At 34.6% G+C, this 22848-nt stretch overlaps 1 protein-coding gene, 1 long non-coding RNA gene and 1 pseudogene across 2 annotated transcripts; all 3 read left to right on the forward strand.

The window, feature by feature from the left end:
- Nucleotides 1–1882: 1882 nt before the first annotated feature.
- Nucleotides 1883–3287, forward strand: LOC148871416 (uncharacterized). Its single transcript, XR_016107935.1, has 2 exons — nt 1883–2218; nt 2416–3287. It is a non-coding gene; the product is annotated as an uncharacterized LOC148871416 (long non-coding RNA).
- Nucleotides 3288–9272: 5985 nt separating this feature from the next.
- Nucleotides 9273–11001, forward strand: LOC148871417 (immune-associated nucleotide-binding protein 9 pseudogene; annotated as a pseudogene).
- Nucleotides 11002–11497: 496 nt separating this feature from the next.
- Nucleotides 11498–22332, forward strand: LOC148871418 (immune-associated nucleotide-binding protein 1-like). Its single transcript, XM_088967632.1, has 7 exons — nt 11498–11757; nt 12756–12918; nt 18028–18240; nt 18463–18743; nt 21652–21816; nt 21906–21963; nt 22100–22332. The coding sequence occupies exons 1-6, from the start codon at nt 11638–11640 to the stop codon at nt 21942–21944; spliced, it is 981 nt and encodes a 326-aa protein (XP_088823758.1). The 5' UTR covers nt 11498–11637; the 3' UTR covers nt 21945–21963; nt 22100–22332.
- Nucleotides 22333–22848: the final 516 nt, after the last annotated feature.

Raw genomic sequence — 22848 nt, forward strand, 5'->3', positions numbered from 1 at the left:
AACTTAATCTGGTCTTTCACTCCAGATTATCAGATTAATTACAATGGAGGCGATGAAAATGGTTTCTTATTTTTGCAGAGACGGCCTTGTCTTTAAGCATGTAAGATCTCAGAATGAATAAGCACTACTATCCTTATCTTTCATTTTGAGAATGTTTTATTCATACACTTTTTTTTTCAACCTTCCAGATTATCAGATTGCATCTAATGACTCCCATTCGTTTTTTTAGAAATAGAAGGGGGAAAGTTGGTTAATATATAGGAAAGTGATTTCTATTGGTCAATTTTACAATGTTCTTTTTTTGGTAAACTCTGGGTCCCATGGTAAAGTTAGTTTTCCTAGGTATCACAAACTCAGGTAAGTGATACTATCACTCTTAGGTGGATAAATAACTTTTCAACTTGGGGGAAAAGTTTACAAAATATAATGAGACAAGTTTGTCCAATTTAGGCCCTTTTTGCTTTTTGGTAAGTTACTTATCTGAGTAAATGCAGTTACCTGGGTAAGTGAATTTACCCGTATTCTTTTATTACTTATTTAATAAGGCAATAACCATTTTAACCATAAAAAACCATTATCAATGGGACATTTTTTGTCCTATTCAAGTGTTGGCAACTTTCCCCCTAGGTAGGAAAGTTATTTACAATTACTTACCCAAGTAATTGATACCTAGAAAAATAAGTTTTCCCCGTTCCACACATAAATATGAAAATGAACATGGGATTCTTGGTCAATGGGAACCAAAATCCCATTGACCAACATTCCTCCCTCTCAAAATCCAAAAAAAGAATGCCCCCTTAATATTGGCTTTTTATGGGTAAAAAAGTCATTATTGAACTTACCTAAGAATTAAAAAGAACATGAATAAATGAACTTAATTAGGTAAGTGTTTCCCATAAAACATTTAACTGGATAAATACATTTACCTAGGTAATGACATGTTGAAAAATGACCAACTCCATCCATGTTTCCTATTTGGGTTCACTAAATCTGATTATATGTTCGCCTGAAGAAGACAATCAAAACAAGTCATACTTAAAACATGCCAAAATTGGAATTGAACCAATTCAGACCACTTAATGGTGGTCTAACTCCGGTTCAACCACTAGTAGAGCCGTTGTAGGTTAACCTGTGTCAGTTCAGATTAATTTAGACTAGTTTATGAGAACTAATTAACATGAAAAATAATTCAATTAAAATAATAAAAATAAGTTAACTAAAATAAACTTAACTAACAGTTATATATTAATAATTAATTAAGGCATAAATAATATTAACCCAACAAATTAAAACTCAGTCTGGGCCCGAGCCAACGTCAAAGCCAAGATACTTGCCTTGTGTTTCATGCAAGTTATAAAAGTTAAGTTCAATTATCTCTTTTTCTCCAAATACTTTTCTTTTCTTTTTTTTTTTTTTATTTCTCCTTAATTCCCTCTCTTTCCTTCTCTTTTTCTTCCATTCTCCCTTCGCAGCACTTCCATGTAGCCACTTGGCACTATCCTCCTCAATAGGGTCCCACTCCAACTCCTCTCTCGTGTTCCTAATCAACTCTTCCTAAATTTCTCATAAACTCTCTCCCACCTAAAACACCTCTTAATCTCTTACATGCCCAATAAATCATATAAAATTAAAAACATGGTTAAACTAATTAGTTAAATTAATTTGTAAAATATTTTTAATATTTTAAATAATTATTGATATTATTAATTATTATTCAGTAAATATCAACACCTAAACTATAATTTTTCATAATTTTAATAAATTAAAAAAATTAATTAATACAGAAGAATAAATTTCTTAAATTACCCCTATTATTTAACTAATTGACTAACTATACCCTTACGAATTAACTCTAGCGTACTGCCTGTCAATCGATTCCAGCACTCCATTTTGCGACAGCAGCGTTCGATGATGCCATAAGCGGTTGATCTGAGTTGGCTTCAAGGATCATAGAGAATAACTCAGAAGCCACATCTTAGGTTCAGCTGCCCTTATTGGGTAGCAGAGATCTCCGCCCGCCTGCGCACGCTCCGCCGTTCGGTACTGCTTTTCATACCTTTCTCTTTCAGCTTTCATGGCGGAGGGACAGTGATAATTTCAAAGGAGGAGATATTAGCTGGGTCGACGTCCAAGGCCCGGCACCACCAGACCATTGATTACGGAATTCTAGAGAGAAACAAACAGTGAAAGTAGAAACTCTGTTGCTGGTATTAAAAAGGTCAAACAAGCAATTTATTTTTTAGCTTCTTCAATTCTCTCCATTTACCCTCCTACCCTTCTCTCGTCTCCCTTTCTCCATTTTTTCTCTTAGATTTCGGATAAAAACAGCCTTTTCTTTGTTCAAATTTTCAGACAAGAACCCTAAACGCAAACACACACACTCACACTCTCTCTTTCTTCTCTTTCTATTCAAAGACGAAGGCGATTCTTGTGACCTCAAAATCCATGGAAATTCAGCTCGAAATCCTACAATTTCTGTCAAAATTCAAGCTCCGTTAATGGCGTATGCACAGATGCCCCGAGTAAAGTTGCAGGGCTTTGTAGCGAAGCTTGCGATAGAGAGGTAAGAGCTTGCCGTACGCCTTCAGGGAGAAGGAAGAGCTGAACAGGAAGGTCTTTGGGCTTCGGAATTCGAAGCTCGAAAACCAGAGCAGGAAACAACGCCACAGGAAATCCGGTTTCGCGAGAAGAGATACTTCGGAATCGGTCTTCGATCGACATCTGAGGTGAAACTTTGCTAATAGATTCATTATTATAAAGGAGAAGCATTTTATGAATTCTGCTCACTCCCATGGAATTCGATACCATGGCTTGTTTCTTTGATCCCACCTCCACTTTTTCTGTAATTCTGCTTAGTCTCCCAAGGAGAAGCTTTTTATGAATTCTGGTAGCCCTCCTTTGAGCAGATGCTATTTTTGTTGGTGTTTTCTAAATACCTGCTGGATTTAGGGAAAGGCAGGACCTTCTAAGGTTCCGTCTCCAAATGTCTGACTGCCATGACGAACAAGAAACAGGAAAGGGGGAGGGGGGAGAAGAGAGTACAGGTCGAGAGAAAGGTTTTCTCAGAACACATAACACAAGTTTTCTACTGCAACTGTTCCGTCTCCGAATCTTTATGTCTCCAAATCGCTTCCACTCTTGTCGTTCTGTTACTGCACAAATGCAAGTTATTATTCTTCTCTTGACAGCAGCTGTTATTGGGTGAAATGGGAAACATGCACTTCTGGATTCTTATCATTTAAAACCAAACTTGTCCCCATAAATGTGGTTAGGGTTTTGATGTACCAGTGTTTCTTTCCCTTTTTTTTTTTGTTTTATTTCGAAAATTTGAAGAAGATTAAAGGGTAAAATTATCTTTTTATCTTCTATTAACGGGTGCTAACAAGGAAGGTATTAGTCAATTGTCAGAAACGATAGGGGTAGTGTTAGTCAATTTTCAAACAATAAGGGCACACTTAATCAATTAGCTAAACTATAAGGGTAGTTTAATAAATTTACCCTACTAAAAATTACTTATTGAAAATTACCAATTTTGGTAATTTGATTTCATAAGTGTTTGAAAATTAATTATTGAAATCAATAAATACTGAAAAATGAATAAATAATTAAAATATTAATAAATAAAATTTTAATAATTTAAAATTATCAGTAAATTTTCAATGGAAATTTTATTTGAATAAACATAAACTTATTATTTTTACATTTTTAGTAATTTTGATATTATCAAAAATTTTTTAGAAATAATTACTTAATTTATCTTTTCAGTAATAATTAAAAGATAATATCATATAATAATTAAAAAAACTTCAATGGATAAATAAAAAATAAATTTACTTTTCACACTTTCAATAATTTTGATATTTTATTGATTTTGGTAATTTAATTACTAAAAATTACTGTTTTTGGTAATTTAATTTAGCAAAAGTTAAGTTATAAAGCTTTCAATTATTCAAATAAATAATTGGAAAGTTTTAATAATTTCCATAATTATTGGATATTATAGTTATAATTGCCATAATTATTGGAACTATATTTATGGGTTTGGGGAATGACCTCCCCACGTAGGAATGGCAATGGGTGGGTTTGGGACCGACCTCGATCCTTGTCAACAGAAAACATAGCCTACATCTTGGATCCCCGGTAGAGATGGGTTCCCCATCGGGGACTTGAATCCCTGAATTTTTTAATTAAGAGTTTGTTTTCAAAAAGGCATTTATTTAAAATAAAGGAAAAATTAAAATGCAAATAATATTACAAATGACATAAATAATTTTATATATTTAATAAAGTACATACATACATACATACATACATAATCGGGGTCAGGTGGAGCATGGACTTCACTCCTTGTCCCCGATTGGGTATTCCTATTAATCCCATTCCCTCTCTATTCCCACTAAGGCAGTCTCCATCCCCATTCGGGCCTGATCAGGGAGGTTGGGTACTTGATGGGGATGGGAAAATTGCCATCCCTACCCCCGGCCAGGTTGTGTAGCCATAGAGCAGCAATTTTTAAGCTCTATAATCTCTAACATCTTTTTCCTATATATCACACAATGGCCCACTAATATATCATATATGATTAATAATTATTTGCACACATGCATAGTACATATTGTTACACTAGTATACATGAATCAATACACATACTAAATGCATTGTACAAGAAAATATAGTTACAAGAGTAATATATGGTGTTCAAGTTGGGTTGGCTTGGCCAAGTTATCAACCCTTACCCAACTTGACTTTATATTGGATTAGCATTCTCCAACCCTAACCCTAACCCAACCCAACTTCCACCCCTCTTTATGAAATTGATTGAGAACACTTCAGAAACCAAAATATTCGGTCTTTTAGAAGTGATAGGAACAGGATTCCATTTAATGTGGTATAGATAGAAAGAACAATATTCTATGCAATTAAGAAACACAAAAAGAAGGTTAACTTAAAAAATAGAAGTGAAAGAAAGAATAATGCTGTTAATTTGGGCATCAAAATGAGAATTTTATAACATGAATAATGATACTCAAGACAAGCTATAAAGCAACCCACTGTTCTACATTTTGTACATTAAGGCCTCACTATCCAAGCTTATTTACAGTTTCCAACCTTTAAGTCATACAATACAAATATTCACAGTGTTCTGTGTGGAAGCCTTTCTGCCACAACAGTATTGGAAATAAGTGCTGAGTTGGGTTTACTTTTAAAAAATTATTGAGTTTTGGACTTTTCTGATCTCCTTGGGCCCAATTTTACGTAAAGAATTACCAGTTTTGGTTTCTTCATCATATTGTTTTTTAAATGGTGATAACCAATAAACATTAAAAATCATGCAATAATGTTTTAAAAATCGCCTTGGAAGCTTAGTCATTGGTTTCTGCGAGTTAAAAAATAATTAAAATAAAAATTTGAGTGAAAGACGGTTTTCCATTTCAAATGAGTTAATGGTTCAATCGTGCAGATTAATGGATCGCTGACCAATTCAATAATTTATTTTGGGAAAATAATGGTTGGAGATTTTTCTTGTTAGAAGTAGGACATTATCAGCTAACCCTTCTACTACATGCCTTAGACAACATGGGCAATGTTGTAAATTCATAAATTATTTTACGAATAAGAAACATTCAATTGATAGACCAAATCCCAAAGATTTTTAGGACTGCAAGTCAATCTTCTTAGACAATTTATTTTGGGCTGCAAATGGATTAGATCAAATTTGGATAAGAGTATATCTGAATCCAAACCAACACCTCATAAAAATCGACGTGATCCCATACCCCATGGATATGTAAAACATATATTCGAATTCAGTCCATACATATATACATACATGCATACATAATATATATATATATATATACTGACCAATTGAAATATTAGCAAATTTATCAATATATAAACCTCAATTCCTTCTTAATTAAAAATAATTTTAATGCTACTTTATTGGTTAGAAAAATTGTGACATTGCTCTTAAAAAATGATGCTACTTGATTGTGAAGAAACTCTCTGTCCCTCCCCTTATCTACAACAACAGCAATTTAGAATAGAAAAAAAGTGAGATTGATTCCTTGGGAATAAGTTTATCTCTGCTTTATGGTACGGGTTCTCGAGCTCACATGATCACTCGTCAGATATTTTTCCCAAAAAAATCTTGGAATGAATCATCTATGAAACTTATCACAAATAAACTAGGTCATTAAGACTAAATAATTGTATGGTATTTAATATTCTATCTGGGAAAAGGACAAAAGTATTAATAGAATAAATAATACTTTTTTATTGAATTGGGTGGACAATTTTGTAAGATTTTGAAATATCAAAATTGTGTTTTTTAAAATAAAAATAAAATTTCACTCTTCAAATATATGAAAACACAAAAAAACACATACACAATTAGGAACCTATTTGTATGTTTTTGTTTTGAGAAACAATCTATTTTTAAATCAGATGGTTTTCATTTGTTTTCGAAACCAACAAGAAAAACAATTTATATCGGAGAACATCCCTAAAATTTCCACCAATTTAATTCTCCAATCCACATGAGCATTCCTATATGTTACTAGTGTACTTCTCACGAGTAATATTGGCTATTGAATGTGTTGATACTTTAAAATTAAAATTTTCTGCATGGTTTTCAAAACCGGACCAGACCGGACGGTCAAACCGGAAAAACTGGGAATCTCCAGTCCACATGAGCATTGTATCCTATATTTTACTAGTGTACTCCTCACAAGTAATATTGGCTATTGAATGTTTTGATACTTTAAAATTAAACTTTTCGATCTGCATGATTTTCAAAACTGGACCGGACCGAATGGTTGGATCAGGAAAATCAGGAACTGGTCCGTTTTACCCCAGAACCAACCCTTATTTTGCCAAAAACTGTTGATTTGATCAGTAAACCGTTGACCCGGGTGGTCGAACCGTCTAACGGTTTTGGCGGTTTTTATTTTTATTTTTATTTTTATTGTTTTCCATTCGACCTGGAAACCGGACCCCTGACCGGCTCATTGTCCAATTTGGTTTTAAAAACCTTGCTTTTCTGAAAGGACGAGCTGATTTAATTCTCCACATGGCAAGGGATTTAAGGCTAAAATTTGGGAGGACATTAAACTCATTTTGGAAGGAATATAAATACAAATATATACATATAAAATAATACAAAAATATAAGATTTTGCACTGTAAATTCAGTTTGGAAGGAACACAAATACAAATGTGTGATACAAATATATAGAGTGCAAAACCTTGTATTTTGTATGTATTTGTACTCTTTTCAAATGGAGCCTCAATAACCATATTTTTGCCCTGCAGGAGGGATGAATACAAATTGACCAATCTGAACTGTTTACCAAGTAGGGAACCCATTTGGATTTACCACCTGCTTCAATGCTTCCACCCACATCAGCTTTATACCCAATCTTTTGTTACTCTTTTGGACATGTAATATTTTCCATTGAAAATTTTTCGATATATATCCTAATATCAAATTTATCCAAAATATATATACATGTTTTATTTTTGCCACATGGCAAAGGGTTGTAAGCTGAAACTTGTCCAATTAAGGGAGGAAGGCAGCAAGCTAAGAAATAACTGGGAAATTTTATTCTTGAAAGTGATTTTCGACATGAAAGATTCCTTAGTTGTTGATGAGCCTTTTTCAGTACTCGTATATATGCCATCATAACATTAACATCAGGGAAAAAAGAAAGAAAGAATTGGTTCTTGGTCTCAAACCTAAATTCTAAAGTCTAAGAGCAGTTGGCATCAAAATAATGCAATGGAATCAACTATGACACGCCAATCACCCTCAAGGTTATCAGCTTCCACTACCCCTTATAAATATGGATTATGCCTAAGCAGGTTTTTCACCCAAGCTTCATTACATAGTTTCTCATCTGACAACTAGCAGGTTAATTTGTTTCTCTTTGATGATATCCTAACTTCAATGGATTTTCCATTATGATGCTGAAACCCTAATTTGTTTCTCTTTTTTTTTTTTTTTGTGATTGAAATCCGTATTTAGAGGTCTTATGGTCACAGAATATTGATTGCATCTTTTGTATTGATTGTTGGGAGTTTACATCTGTAGTTCAGTACTTTAGTCTGTATAGAAGAGTACTTGATCCTGTTTGTAATGTTATAGGATTGGATTTGTACATGGTGATGCACCAACATTTTGTAGATAATTTGAGGGATCTCTAATGTGAATTGTTTTTCCTGTTACCAGTTCCTAAAACAAATCGAAAGTGCCTGGTTAGAAAATAGATTGCTTCTCAAAACAAAAACATAGAAGTATAAATATGTTCTTGCTTGTGTACGTGCTTTTGTTTTCAAATGTTTGAAGAGTGAAAATTTGTTTTTGTTTCAAGAAGTATAATTTTGATGGTTTCAAAAACATGGTTTGCTTTTAGAAACAAACCATCTTGCGTCTATTTGGAACCATTGTTGTTGCTCTAGAAAATGGTGCCACATTAGTGCCATGTAGGAAAAAACGGTGCTCTAGAAAACAACCATCTGTTTAGAACCATTTTTCCATAGGAAACAGTGCTCCAAGCCACGTCTTAGAAATCGGGAAGGCATGGCTTGGAGCAACGCCAAATTTGACGTTCCCTGAAGTTACAACTCGTTGCTGCCAACAGGGCAATGATGTGGCAGTGGATAATGGGTAGAAGTGCAGAAAATGTTTCCTGGAGCATTGGTACCAAACAGAAAATATTGTTGTTGCTCCAGGAAATGTCCTACCTGGCAGCAACGATTTCAAACAAAAAAAAGACACAATTTTCTAAGAAAACGGAGCTCCAAGCCACACATCAGCAGAAAATGGTGCTGCAACTGCAGCATCGATGCCAAACATATACCTTGTTTTCACTTTTCAAAAATAATTTTAGAACATATGTTTGTTTTATCTTGGGTACTGTGGAAATTCGGAAACAAGTGAAAACAAAAGCATTCATATTATTGAATACCCCCTGAGAGGCTCCAATTATGTTCTTTCTTTTGTTGGAGGTTAGGCTGTGCTTTTGGTTTGATAGAAACAGAAAGTTGAGGATGGGTGATCTCCTACATGGAGTTCTAGAAAGTTGTTGAAATTCTCTCTTATTTTCTATCAAACCAAGCACAGCATCACCATCATCTATTCCAGCTTTAGGATGGGTTATCTCCTACATGTATAGAGTTCTTTGAAGCTTAAAATATGTTCTAAAACTCCATGTTCACTACATTCAATTCATTTCTGTAAATGTTTGTGCAGATAATTTTGTAGCTTCTACAATGGCCACAGCCTCACCCAACAATATCACCATGGTTTTAGTTGGGCGTAGTGGTGATGGAAAAAGTGCAACTGGCAACAGCATTCTTAAAAGGAAAGCCTTCAAAACAGTACGAAGTTCTAGTTCAGTTAGAAGTACTACTGAGATGCAATCATCTGTTCTACAAGATGGCCGAACTGTGAATGTCATTGACACTCCTGGTGGGGCTAATTTGTTTGACTAATTCTTTCTCTACTTCGACTTCTGCTGAACATAAACCCTAACATGATCAAGTGTTTGCAGGATTGTTTGATTTTTCAGATGATTTTACAACTGCTGAAAAAGAGATTGCTAAATGTATTAATCTAGCAAAGAATGGGATCCATGCAATGCTTCTGGTCTATTCCGTTTCCACCCGTTTTTCAGAAGAGGAAGAAGCCGCAATTCGAGTCATAAAAGGTCTGTTTGGACAAAAAATTGCAGACTACATGATTATTGTTTTTACTGGTGGTGATTTGTTTGATGACGATGCTGATAAAGAATTCCAAGATTATTTGGCTGAATGCCCTAAGCCTTTTCAGGTAATAGAATCAACATTTTGTGGTCTTTATATTTGTTTTTTCACTACCGCAATGTTTGGGAGTGATTGTGTTAAAAATAAGTGCTTATTTGAACAAGTACTTATTTGCATTTGACACTTAACTTTTTCAAGTGCTTATTTTAAAAAAAATAAGAACTTATTTTACATTGGGTGTTTGGTGGTCTTTTTCTCCAATAAACAATTAAATAAGCAATTGTGACTCTTTTCTCCTCCATTTTCTTTCAAAATTTCAAAGCATCAAATCCAAAGTGAATGAATAAAAGTACTTTTATAAAAGTATTTTTACAAAAAGTGCTTTCATATAAGTACTATGATAAAAGCAATTCCATAAAGTGCTTTTGTAAAAGTTTTTTAATAAAATCACTTACACAAAAATGCTTTTATAAAAGTGTTTTCGTAAAATTGCTTTTATAAAAGTACTTCTGTAAAAGTACTTTTTAAGTGCTTTCATAAAAGTGCTTTTATAAAAATACTTTCTAACGATACTTTTATAAAAGTACTTTTTATAAACATGCTTTCATAAAAGTACATTCGTAAAAGTATTTTTGTAAAAGTGCTTTTATAAAAGTTCTTCCATAAAAGTACTTTTACAAAAGTGCTTTCGTAAAAGTACTTTCACAAAAGTACTTTTTTAAAAGTGTTTTCATGTAAAAGTACTTTTACAAAACTGCTTTTGTAAAAATACTTTATAAAAGTGCTTTCATAAAAGTAATTTTATAAAGTGCCTTTGTAAATGAGATAATTGGTATTCTAAAAATTCACTGGGGACAATTATGGGAGAAAAAAATTGAGTAAGTGCTTATTGTATGCACACTTGAAAAAAGCGGAAAATTTAGGCTTAAAAAATAAGCCCTTATTTTTAAAATAAACATTTATTTCAAGCTTATTTTCCAAACACTTATAAGTGCTTAATGGTGTGATCCTTGCCTAAATAAGCACTTATTTCCAATAAACACATATTTTTAAACACTCCCAAACATGGCCTACATATGATTGTCTTATTTGTAGATTTTCTAAAAGAAATCAGGTTATTTGCAAATTCTTTTATAATTTGTTATATTTCTTGGGTTTTTTTTTTTCAAATCTGTAAACACCCCTAATTTTTCTGGTATTTTCTTAAACCTACCCCCACTTTTTTTAGGGTGCATGATGAATCTCCCGCCCCACATCTCAGTGGTTAAAATCTTACCTCCACTTGATACATTTTAGAGACCCCCCTGTTAAACACTTATATTTAAATATTTATAAGACACATACCTTTCCTTTAGGTCACTGTTAGGCTGTTTGGTAGAACTTAGGGTTGGGCCGGCTAGGGTTGAGTTAGGGTTAATTAAGTTGTGTTAGGATTTGACCTCAGCAACCTAACCTGGCCAAACCTGCACCCTAGTTGTGGGAAAATTCTTAAGGACTTTTCACAAAATTAACCATGATAGACTAATATTCAACCTTATTAAAGCACTTAAAAAAGGCCCTATTAACTAATATTTTTTATGAAAAAAATACCCCTTATTTCTCTCTCATATTTTATGTTCTTTACTCATTTTAGTTTCTTTTATTTATTTTTGGGCTACAAAACAAGGGTAGCCCATCACCCCCAACCCAAGTGCAGGTGGAATTCGAACCCATGTCTCCATTACAACCAGCAGGAGACTTTACCAACCAGCTGATTAGCACCTTGCTACTCGTTTTAGTTTTATAAGTCGGGATCAATTCACTTTATTCATTTGTTCCTTAGAGGACCTAACCTGGCCTGACTTTTTAATTTGTTTGACAGAAGGAATCTGAGATGCAAGGCAAGGAAAAGGAAGAAGCTGAGTCAAAAGTGTTGACTGGAAAAAAGATATCAATAATGCAAGAAGAGGTGCATAAGCCAAATGATGAAAAACTCTACCAAGTAAAGCAAATGGTATATATTTTCATTCCTCAGACTTCAGTGGTTTATAGATGATTGGGTTACCAGAAATTAAGTAAAGAAAATACTAGTAGTAATTGCAGAAGTCTTAATGGAAAGCCTTCTATTTTGGTTGTCATAAAATCAACTTAACAAAGTCCATCCAATGAAAATTCACCTTTATTTTTCTAACATTTCCCTTTGTGCAAGGGTCTATTGGGGTTGAAGTGTGGATTATAGGTTCACCCGTATTTTGTATAGAAATTTAATTAATTATAATGGGGCAACAAGGATTGAACACTAAACCACTTGGTCGAATAGGTTCTGATACTATCTTCAACGAACCATTCAACCTAAAAGTTTAAACTATTAGGTGAAGTCCTTGAATATGTTTTATTGATCAGATTAAACATGTATGATTATTGCTTCAAAATTTTCAGTTGGTCATTGGGAAAATAATCCTTATTTAAATTTGTGCATTTATTTAAATTTGCATATGAGTACCACTTTCAAGTGCTTTATCTTCCCAAACAGATCATGTTCTTTTCGTTGCAGGAAAGCCCATCCTACATGGATTAGGTGCAACCCATGTTCACCCGAGTTAGCATTTTACATTGCTTTGGGCCGGAACTATTCAAATTTTGACAAAAATCCAACCTGATCCTACCCAAGTTTCACCCCTACCTAATTTTTATATTTTCCGTGGAGGTGGAATGCCCACAAGGATCACTGTTTTTTTTATCAGTTATTGGACGATTAACCCATTCCCACCATAGAGAGATGGTTATTTAACCAGGGACATGTCGAGATCGGCTTCAATCAGTACAACCCCTTAAAATAAAGCATATAAGTACCAAGACATTTCCAATGCAAGGCTGTAAAGACTGTTCGAACGGGCTTTGCACTGACTGAAGCCAAACTATTCACAAGTTCTAACCATTTTATATATATTTGGTTGTCTTTCACCGTAGTCATCTATTCTATTCACAATGTTAATGTTATTTGTTGTGCAGGTTGGGATGAACTCCAGAGACAAGCCTCAAACAGAACAAGACCAAAGCAGAATTGCACCATCCAATGCAGTAAGAGATATACAAGTAGACAGAGAAAAATCAAGAGAAGAAATTCATCAAAATCATGCCCAGCACTCAGGCCCATTAACTGAGACGGCTCCCTGTAAGTTAAAGCTTTCTGGGGTAATCAAGTGGAAGAAATTCAATTGTTCTGTGCTCTGACCCCAAAAGTAAATAAAAGAAAAGAAAACATGCAGAATTTGAGTCTATCAAAGACGTCACTTGTGCTAGAGTCTTCTAATGAGTTCTGAAACTTGATCATTATACTCCATCCACCATATTGTTCACAGACGGCATTAGGTCCTTTAATTACTATATATATAGTAATGCAAACTGTGAGTCAACAAGGATTTGAGTCCTTCATCTTCAGTTAAAAGAAACAAATCCATCACTACTTAATTGTCATGGTTATATTCTGGGTATTAACTTTTAACTATATTTTCTCTTCCTACCTAGTGAATGTTGAAAGTTGATTTTAAGCATTGGAAAACATCTCAGTTGGACTGATTTGGAATAGCCAATGAATTGGGAGTGATTGACCTCCTTAGTTATATTTATCAAAGATAATTTTTCTTTATTTCTTATAGCATGATTTTCAAATCGCCGTTGATCTGGATGGTTGGAGCGTTCAGACCAGAAACCACCCAGGCAATGGTTCTATTTTTCCCCAAATCCGGTCCCTGGTCAAAAACTGTTGAATTGGTCAATAACTTATTGACTTAGGTAGTCAAATTGCAAACTCAGATGACCCATTCAATGGTTACCGTTTTTATTTCAATTATTTTTTTTAAATTTCTTATTAAAACGGGCCATCCATTTGAATCAAACAGTAGAATCAGAAACTGGTGGCCAGAATAATTCCAATTATAAATATTTATTAAAACATTGTCTTATAGTGACTTAGACGTTGAGTGCATTTGTCAAACTAGCTTAGGTGGAGAGGAAAGCAATTAAGCACCCCTCTCCCATTTCCATTATTAGATGGAGCCCACATTGGGAAATCCGAAGAAAATGACATGAACACGGCATGGAATTATCAAATGGTATTATAAGCTGAATAATGCTAAAACAAAAGTAATATGAACTAATTACTAAGGTGATGTAGAAACGTGTTTGCCTAAAAAAGTATAATTAATTGTTTAATGAGCTAGTTTCTATTAATTTTCTACCCCTTCCCTATCAAACAAACTAAGAAGCAAGATATGACATGGGGATTAATGGGTCAACTGCCTACTGAATTCAAACTCATGCATGCTAGGAAACATGGTTTTCAAAACCAGACCGAACCGGATGGTTGGACTGGAAAAACTGGGAATTTATTACTTCACCAGTTTCATTTTTCCCCCAAACCGTTGATTTTGGTTAGTAAACCGTTGAACTAACCAGTTAATTGTTCAAACCATTCAAATTGTTTTAACCGTTTTTCAAATTTTTTAATTTTTTTGTCAAAATGGACCAACTGTTCAAATCAAATGGTTGGACCGTCAAACTGATAACCGGATCCCTGACTAATTTAGTTTTAAAAACCATGTTAGGAAATTTATTCAAAACATAAGGCAAATTATTAAACGACATAATCAGATCTAAGACAGAATGATTTGGAAAATCAGAATCCAACAATCATTTTATCCCTGCTAAGCAGGAAGGAAGATTGTGGATGCAAACTCAGGATAAGAATTGAAGACCTAATCTGATCCAAAATAGCTTTCCAATTCTTAGCCCAAGATAAGTTGAAGACATTATTCATAGTATTTAAAAAAATGTTAGATATGAAATACCAATAGAGCAAGAAAAGCTAACCGAATGGATGAGAATTTATTTGAAGGATGGAGAAAAGAACGACATAACAGGGAGAGTAGCTTCTGTGATGTTGATTGAGTGGAAGGGAATCCATTGATCGAAGCAACAAGTAATGTTGGAGGTCTTGCTGCTTGGTCTAGCCAATGGTGGTGATCCATTCAGTCATAGTATCAATGAGTAAGTGGAGGAAAACAAGAAGAGAGAAGGGGTAGGAAAGAGGAAATTAGGAGGGGACCAGGGAAAAATGAAGGTATTTTTTTCTAATGAGATTTTACAGGGTGGAGCTTCTAAGGGTCCTCGATTGACTGGTGGGTCTGATTGGTCAAAATGAATGGATCGAATGCTGGCCTGATGGAGGGGTAAATAGAAGAATTTTGAATTGGAAATTGATGGATAAGTGTTTTGTGATATCTAGAGTTTATTAGTGGTGTTTGATGGGTTGAAGTTGGGTTAGAGGGGTAGATCTAGGGTTTGCAGGTTTTGACCAATAAAGTAGGTTAAAATGGAATCTCGATCTAGGGTTTTGACTTGTAGAGGAATGAATTGGCCAATTTAAACTGTTTATTAAGTTTCTACCAATAAAAGTGGGAAAATTCCACTTTAGTACCTTGAAATTTGGGGGTAGTGTTAAGTTAGTACCGAAACTTTCAAACATGTTTTTATAGTACCTAAACTTTCAAAAAGTGACAAGTTGGTCCCTACCGTTAACTGACCATCAACTATCTGTTGAAAATGTCATAACTGCCATTCAAAAGAATTCGAAAGAAGACACTATTCATTGTCTTCTACTTTAAGACTGAACTAATTGAGGTGTTTGAGATTCTAGACTGGGTATAACTCATGAGATTAACCTTGAAAGGAAACCCCAATTTATTGCTTTTTCCTGTTCTTCAAAGTGTTTCAATATTAAAGAAACTGTCGAGTGTTTCAATTGGTTCGGTAACCCCAGACCTCTCTCTTACCACTACGGTGTTCAACGAAATGGAGATTTTCTCAATCTGCAGACTGGAAAAGTACTTCTCCCACGGTAAAGATTTCATGCCAGAGGACCTAAATTTCTTGCCCTGGTTTTGTTGAAAGTTATAGTTTGTTAAAAGCTGCAATTGGATTATAATATTGCATTTATGCATGTAGTAGCATAAATATATAGAATATAATATCTATCTAATACAAGCTTGCAATTTCAGTTTAGGTTTGACATCTGGTAGGTTTGTTAACTGTCTTGTTTTTGATCCAAGCATAAATCTTATTTTCACTGGGGTAGATGAGTTAAAATATTTCTTTGCAAAGTTTGGAGAGGTCAAGGAGCATCAAATCATGCAGGACCATGCTACTAGCCGTTCTCATGGTTTTGAATTTATTACATTTGAGACTAAGCAAGTTGTTGATGATCTCTTGGCCAAGGGCTACAAGTTAGAGTTTGCTGGAGCTCAGGTGAGTACAAAACCTATTAGAAGTATAATTCTGATAAGTTACAAGTATGATCTCTTGCTAAAGTTGCTTTTGAGGAAGATAGTGGATTCTTCCTCAAATGAGAAGTTATGTTGAATTCAGATGATACAAAATCAGGGTTTCCTTTCAAGGTTAATCTCATGAGTTGTACTCAATTCGGAATCTCGAATACCTCAGCCGGTTCAGTCTTAAGGTAGAAGACAATGAACAGTGTCTTCTTTTGAAGAAGGACAGTTTTCACATTTTCAACAGTGCAGGGACCAACTTGACACTACCCCAAAAGTTTGGGGTACTAAACTGGAATTTTCCCATAAAAAAAAAGCTGATTATCAAGTAAGGGACCGTCTAGATTCACTACCTGTTCAATTCTTCCATCCACATCATCCTTGTACTACTACACCTTTTCTTACTGTTTTGGACAAGTAATGTCTTTGCCACTGAATGTTTTTTGATATTCTAATATCAAATTAATGTATCCTAATTACATGTTTTATTTTTGCCACATGGCAAGGAGTTTTAGATTTAAACTTGTTAAACTTATGGTCTGTTTGAGAGTTGAAGTGAAGAATTAGCTAAGCTGGTTCAGCTGCTTTGAAGCACTGGGGAAGTGGGGATAAACTACTTAAAAAGGTCAAAGTGGACAGCCCTTCAAAATGACTCACTGACAACTGGTTTGGGCTCTAGAATTTTCAATAAGCATAGCCTATAGGCTGCCTGTGTGGGGCTTGCCTCAAAAACACAGAATCTGCTGCACTTCAACCCTCAACGAGCACTAAGAACTTGTGAGAAAACTTTGAGCCTCAAACCAATTTTCCACATGGAAGATTGTTTTGTTGTTGATGAGCCTTTTTCACTACTCGTATATATGCCATCATAACATCAGAAATAAAAAAAAAAAAAAGAAAAAAAAAAAGATGATTCTTGGTCTCAAGAATAAATTCTGAAGTCTAGTTTGGCATTCGAATAATGTAATGGCATCAACTATGTATGACAAACCAATCACCCTCAAGTGATAAGCATCCACTATCACTTATAAATTTGGATTATGCCTATGCATTTTTCACCCAAGCTCTATCTCAAGAAACCTAGAGTCTTCAAGCAAACAGAACCCTTTGATTTCTAAAGTAAAGTTTCCCATCCTTGCTGAAAATCATTGCATAGTTTACCAAGCTGGTTTGTTTCTTTTTGCCTAAGCCAAGATTGTTAATTTCAATGAATTTTCCTTTATGATGTTGAAGTGTCTCTTCTTCTTTTTTCTGCCATTGAAATCTGAGAGTTTTTATCTGGACTTTAGAACTTTAATTTGTACAGAAGAGTACTTGGTCTTGTTTATAATGTTATAAGATTGGAGATGTGTACATAGAGTATCATGGAGTCTATGCTCACCACAAACTTAAGAAATTTGTTACAATCCCAAATAGGACGTAAACTTCGTCTACTTTGAGGTGTATCCAAAGAGATAATTCTCAATTAACAAAAGATGATTCCTATAAAGTGCTAATTAAGAGGAAAATTACAACTTAAATAGACTCTTGGATAATAATTGACTCTAAAAACTTGACTCCTAAAATTAAGTAACAACTTAAACTCAAACTATTACTTTTAACAGACCCCAAATAAATATTTATCCTCAAAAATCTCAACAACTGACCCTTATCCACCCCAATGACTCCCCTATATTTCTTTAATTACTTTGACCCATGGGCCTATTAGTGGGTCTGTAACAAAATTTCCCTCAACTTTTTGTTAATCTCTCTCTCTCTCTCTCTCTCTCTCTCTCTCTCTCTCTCTCTCTCTTATTTTCTATCAAACCAAACACAACATTACCATCCTTTATTCCAATATAACTTTAGGTTGGGTGATCTGATCTTCTACATAGAAATCTTGAATTGAAACTAAAAACATGTTCTAGAATTCAATGTTCACTTCATTCAATTCATTCTTTCTAATGCATGTGCAGATAATTTTATACCTTCTAGAATGGCTTCACCTAACAATATCACCATGGTTTTACTTGGGCGTACTGGTAATGGCAAAAGCTCAACTGGCAATAGCATTCTTAAAAGGAATGCCTTCAAATCACAACATGGTTTTAATTCAGTTGGAAAGACTACTGAGATGCAATCTTCTGTTCTGCAAGATGGCAAAACTGTGAATGTCATTGACACTCCTGGTGGGGTTATTTTGATGGATCAATCCTTTTCTATTTTGCTTTAGTTTCTAAGGCTGAGTTTGGAAGGAGTACAAATGCAAATATGTAGGGTGCAAAATCTTATACTTCGTATGCATTTATGGTGTACATATTTGCATTTGTACTCTTTCTAAACAGAGCCTAATAGGGTTTTAGGTTTCTGCTGTGCAACATAAAATCTTAACATGATTAAGTGTTTTGTAGGACTATTTGATTTTTCAGTTGACTCTGCAACTGTTGAAAAAGAGATTGTTAAGTGTATTGATCTAGCAAAGAATGGTATCCATGCAATGCTTCTGGTCTGTTCTGCTTTCACCCGTTTCTCAAAAGAGGAAGAAGCTGCAATTCAAGTCATAAAAGATCTGTTTGGACAGAAAATTACAGAATACATGATTATTGTTTTTACTGGTGGAGATTTGTTTGAAGATGATGATGCTGATAAAGAATTCCAGGATTACTTGGTTGAATATCCTAAGCCTTTCCAGGTAATACTTAAAATCTTTAATCAATCTTCTGTGGTCTTTATATTTGGTTTATCACTTTATTTCTGGGTTAGACTATGGTGCCGTAAAGACATGATACTAGAAAATTTTACATTTACCACCAATTAACCGGCATCATAAAAGTAGGAATCAATCTGGTGAGTTTTCATCAAAATTCACAGGGGTTGTGATTGGTTAAAACCATTCCGGTTTGATGTCTTTCCGGTATCATAGGTTTAATTTATTAGAGGGAGGGGGGGGGATTACATTATTATGATGCCGGAAAGACATGATACTGAAAAAACTTACAACCAATCAATTGGCATCATAAAAGTAAGAACCAATCAGGTGGGTTTTCATCAAGATTCACAGAGGTTGTGATTGGTTGAAACCTTTCCACTACATTGCCTTATTAAAATTAAATCTATGATATCGAAAGGGTTAGATTATTTTGCTGGAAAGATATGATACTGGAAAACTTACAACCAATCAATGGGCATCATAAAAGTAAGAACCAAAATCAGCTTCACTTCACATTTTCATTTGTTTTTATAATGTGGCTCGATTTGCACCCCTTCTGTACACCTATGTTAACCCATCTGACCCGTTCAGTGGGGATTCTTTATTAGATTCTTGTATTATTTTATATACCTTTTTAATTGAATTTCTTTTATGTTGATGTTACTGTTAGACAGTTTTGTATGCCCTTAGCTTCAATCTGATTTGATGTACTTTTGTTATTTAGTGGAAATAAATAAAGTGCATGTTTGATTCATGTTGTTTGGTTTAATTCTGTGTAAAACCCTAAAACTAGACATTTATAGAGACTCATGTTAGTTTTAAATGTTCACAGCCGTTGGATAAGTCTGGGGAGATTTATCCTGCCAAGGCTAATGCTGATGTGCCACCAAGTGTTGGGATGGCCTGTCTCAGCCACCAGGATAAGACCCGAGGCACATGCAGTATGGGATTACTTGAATCCTTGAACCGGACCAGATTTCCAGTATTGCCCTGGACCTTGGAGATAGATGGGCAAAACTGGAAAGTTACACCTGACCCATAGACTCGATTATGACATTTCACTAGGTGTTGGATCAGGCTGCCTTTGATATGCCATTCAGTGAGATCCTTAGCGGGGATCAAAACCTGGGTATGTTGGGGCAGTTTGAGAATTCATCTGAGTGGGTGATCATAGTGACAGAGTCAGCCACTTTGTCGGACAAAGGGTAATGATCGGGAATGCACTCTCTCTGATGGAAACCAAACTGCCGGCAGTTGATTTCAATCGTTGGAATTTTGTTTTGCAAAATTAATATATTTATATATTTATATATATGTACGGTTTCAAATTGTTTGCAAATGGTTTTAATTCCCGGGATCCATGTGAGAGGAGAGTGCGGCACTGTTCCTTGCAGCCGAGGGAGAGGTCCTCTCTTGTCGGGCAATGCTTGATCATTAAGGGCTGAGAGGTTAAGTGTAAGACCATTGAGGATAATACCTGATGGGCTAATCTTGCACCTGCCCACAGTCCTTGGGTTTTTATGATGGCTTGGCCCAAGGACCACTTAATGTAAGTGTTGGGCCCATAGGGTCCATATGATGGACTCAAGGGGTTCATTGAGTTTTTCAGTGAATTCGGCTGGGCCTTGTTTTAGAGGCTGGGCCGAACCCATGTGGCTGGTGTGTAGATCAATGCTTGGGTCCCACGCCATACAAAGAAGCCCAACTGGGCAGCAGATTGGAAAGTAATTAGACACTGAACACTTAATGGGCCAAAAGCCCATTTCGAGGTGGGCTGATATGATCACCCATCCATGGGACGAATTTGAGATTAAAGTTAGTAAAAGGATTGGGCCTTTAGCCTTATCCACTCTTAGAGACCAAATTCAAATTAGATTTGAATCTGGTAACCTCCTAATAAGATCAGGAGTAAGCTAACTCTATCTGCAGAAAGGATTAAGATTATCCCCTATCCAAATACTGATTTGGATTGGGATAACTCCTAAAAAGGAGGTTTCTTAATCAAGAAGAAAAGAAAAGAGGAGATTTCGAACCACCTTTAAGAGATATAGGATATCTCCTGCGAATTGAGAAAGGATCTCATTCATACTCTCCAGAAAAACAGAAATAGCAGTTCAGCCTTTTTCGTTTTGGAGATCTCCTCCTGCCGCCGCCATCTGCCATTGCAAGATTAGATCTTTGCAGAAAAGAAAGTCAAGAAATCTGTTCTTGACATCAGTCTTGCAAGAAAGACTGAAAAAAGATTCAGTGTTTAGTGTTTCCAGAGGATTCTTGTGAAGGATCCAGTGTGTAGGACGCACCCTGCTGGTTCTGTTCCATCCACAGCTGTGTCATCTTCAGCAGGAACGGATCTTGGAGCATTCTTTGGGCGTGAACACCAACTTTGGGAGATACTGCTTCTCCGGATCAGGTATATTCCTCCCATTTATCTTTTGGTACAGATCTGGTTTGATTATGGTTCAAGTAGGATCCTTGAATATTGTATTCTAAACTTAGGGAATATGATTCCCAGTTGAGAGAAGGTAGGGAAATTTTTGAAATTCGCCCACCCTTTCCGCAACCTTTATGGCGTCCATTAGATGGATCCTACCATTCTTTCAACCTCCGGTTGATCAGTTGATCCAGATGGTTGAACCATTAACCTATTGACCCAGAGAAAAAAACAATTCGAGTTTTAAAACATCGAGGAAAAGTCGATCGATACAAGAAAAATCGTGAATATGGTTCAATCTCTCATGCCTATATAATTATTATTTGAGTCTGTATCTCTCCATAAATTTAACATACAAGAAATTACATATCTCTGATTAATTAATTGAATATATCAAAATGTTGTGAACGTGAAATACTTCTGAATTTTCCTTTTCATTTTCTGTTGTTATTGATGCAGGAAATTCTGCAGTTATGTAAACATCGAGTAGTACTTTTTGATAACAAGACCAAGGATGAAAATAAGTGGGATTTGCAAGTTAGAAAATTACTCTTTCTCGTAGACAATGTCATTACCGAAAATGGTGGGCAACCATATACAAATGAGCATTTTATTAAATTGCAGGTGAAGATTACATCTCCCTCATTTGTAAAATTGGTTATTATATATTTTATCATAAGAATTGTCTTTTACAAGAAATGTTTGTTTGACAGAAAGAAACCGAGATGGAATGCGAGCAAAAGGTTAAATGAGAAGGAAATAATACAAATGGTATATTTTCATCCCTTAGATTTCACTAATTTATAGATGATTGGATTGCCAGAAATTAAGTAAAGAAAATCAAGACAAAGTTATTATATTTTTTCTTTTCCCAACAAGATCCTTATTTGTTCTTGCCCTACTTCAGGTTATTAAAGAATCCAGTGTTGCAAAGTCCAAATAACAGCAATGGATGGAATGGGTTCATAGATATGGACATGTCCATGGTTTCATGAATAATGATTCTGTATTAATATATAGTTCAGGAATACTCTAAATCTAAATCTGGTCTCATTGAATTCAACCACGGCTTGATGCATATTCAATCCATATAATGTTTATATATATATATATATATATATATATATATGTTGATTCACATTTACAGGCCCCGTCTATGTGAATGCATAACAAAAGAATGACATGAATTTCTATCACTAGAATGAAAACATCACCTCTTGCAGTTTAGGTGTCAGCTATATTGGCAACGTGAGTACAACATAACCATTGGGTACTTTAGGCCATGCTTGGGAGTGTTTAAGTTAAATATAAGTGCTTATTCAAATAAGCACTTATTTGCATTTGGCATCCAACTTTTTCAAGTTTTTATTTTTTTAAAATAAGTATTTATTTTATATTGGGCATTTGGTAGTCTTTTCTCTAATAAGTACTTAAATAAGTATTTGTGACTATTTTGTCCTTCATTTTTTCAAATTTTCAAAATATACCCTTTGAAAGCACTTTAAGAAAGTACTTTTATGAAAGCATTTTTGTAAAGTGCTTTCCATAAAACTACTTTCACAAAAGTGCTTCCGTAAAATTACTTTTATAAAAGTGATTTTCTAAAAATGCTTTCATATAAGTAATTCTATAAAAGTGCTTTTGTAAAAATGCTTT

The sequence above is a fragment of the Nelumbo lutea genome, chromosome 2 (genome assembly GCF_056320005.1).
Source record: "Nelumbo lutea isolate HS-2025 chromosome 2, American lotus-T2T, whole genome shotgun sequence".
Lineage (NCBI taxonomy): Eukaryota > Viridiplantae > Streptophyta > Magnoliopsida > Proteales > Nelumbonaceae > Nelumbo > Nelumbo lutea.

Bases quoted from the DNA above. Each gene is read 5' to 3' on its own strand.
- LOC148871418 (XM_088967632.1), top strand. From the start codon at position 11,638: ATGCAAGGCAAGGAAAAGGAAGAAGCTGAGTCAAAAGTGTTGACTGGA. The intron at 11,758-12,755 runs GTATATATTTTC...TTTGTTGTGCAG, and splicing joins TCTACCAAGTAAAGCAAATG to GTTGGGATGAACTCCAGAGA. The intron at 18,744-21,651 runs GTAATACTTAAA...TTATTGATGCAG, and splicing joins AATATCCTAAGCCTTTCCAG to GAAATTCTGCAGTTATGTAA.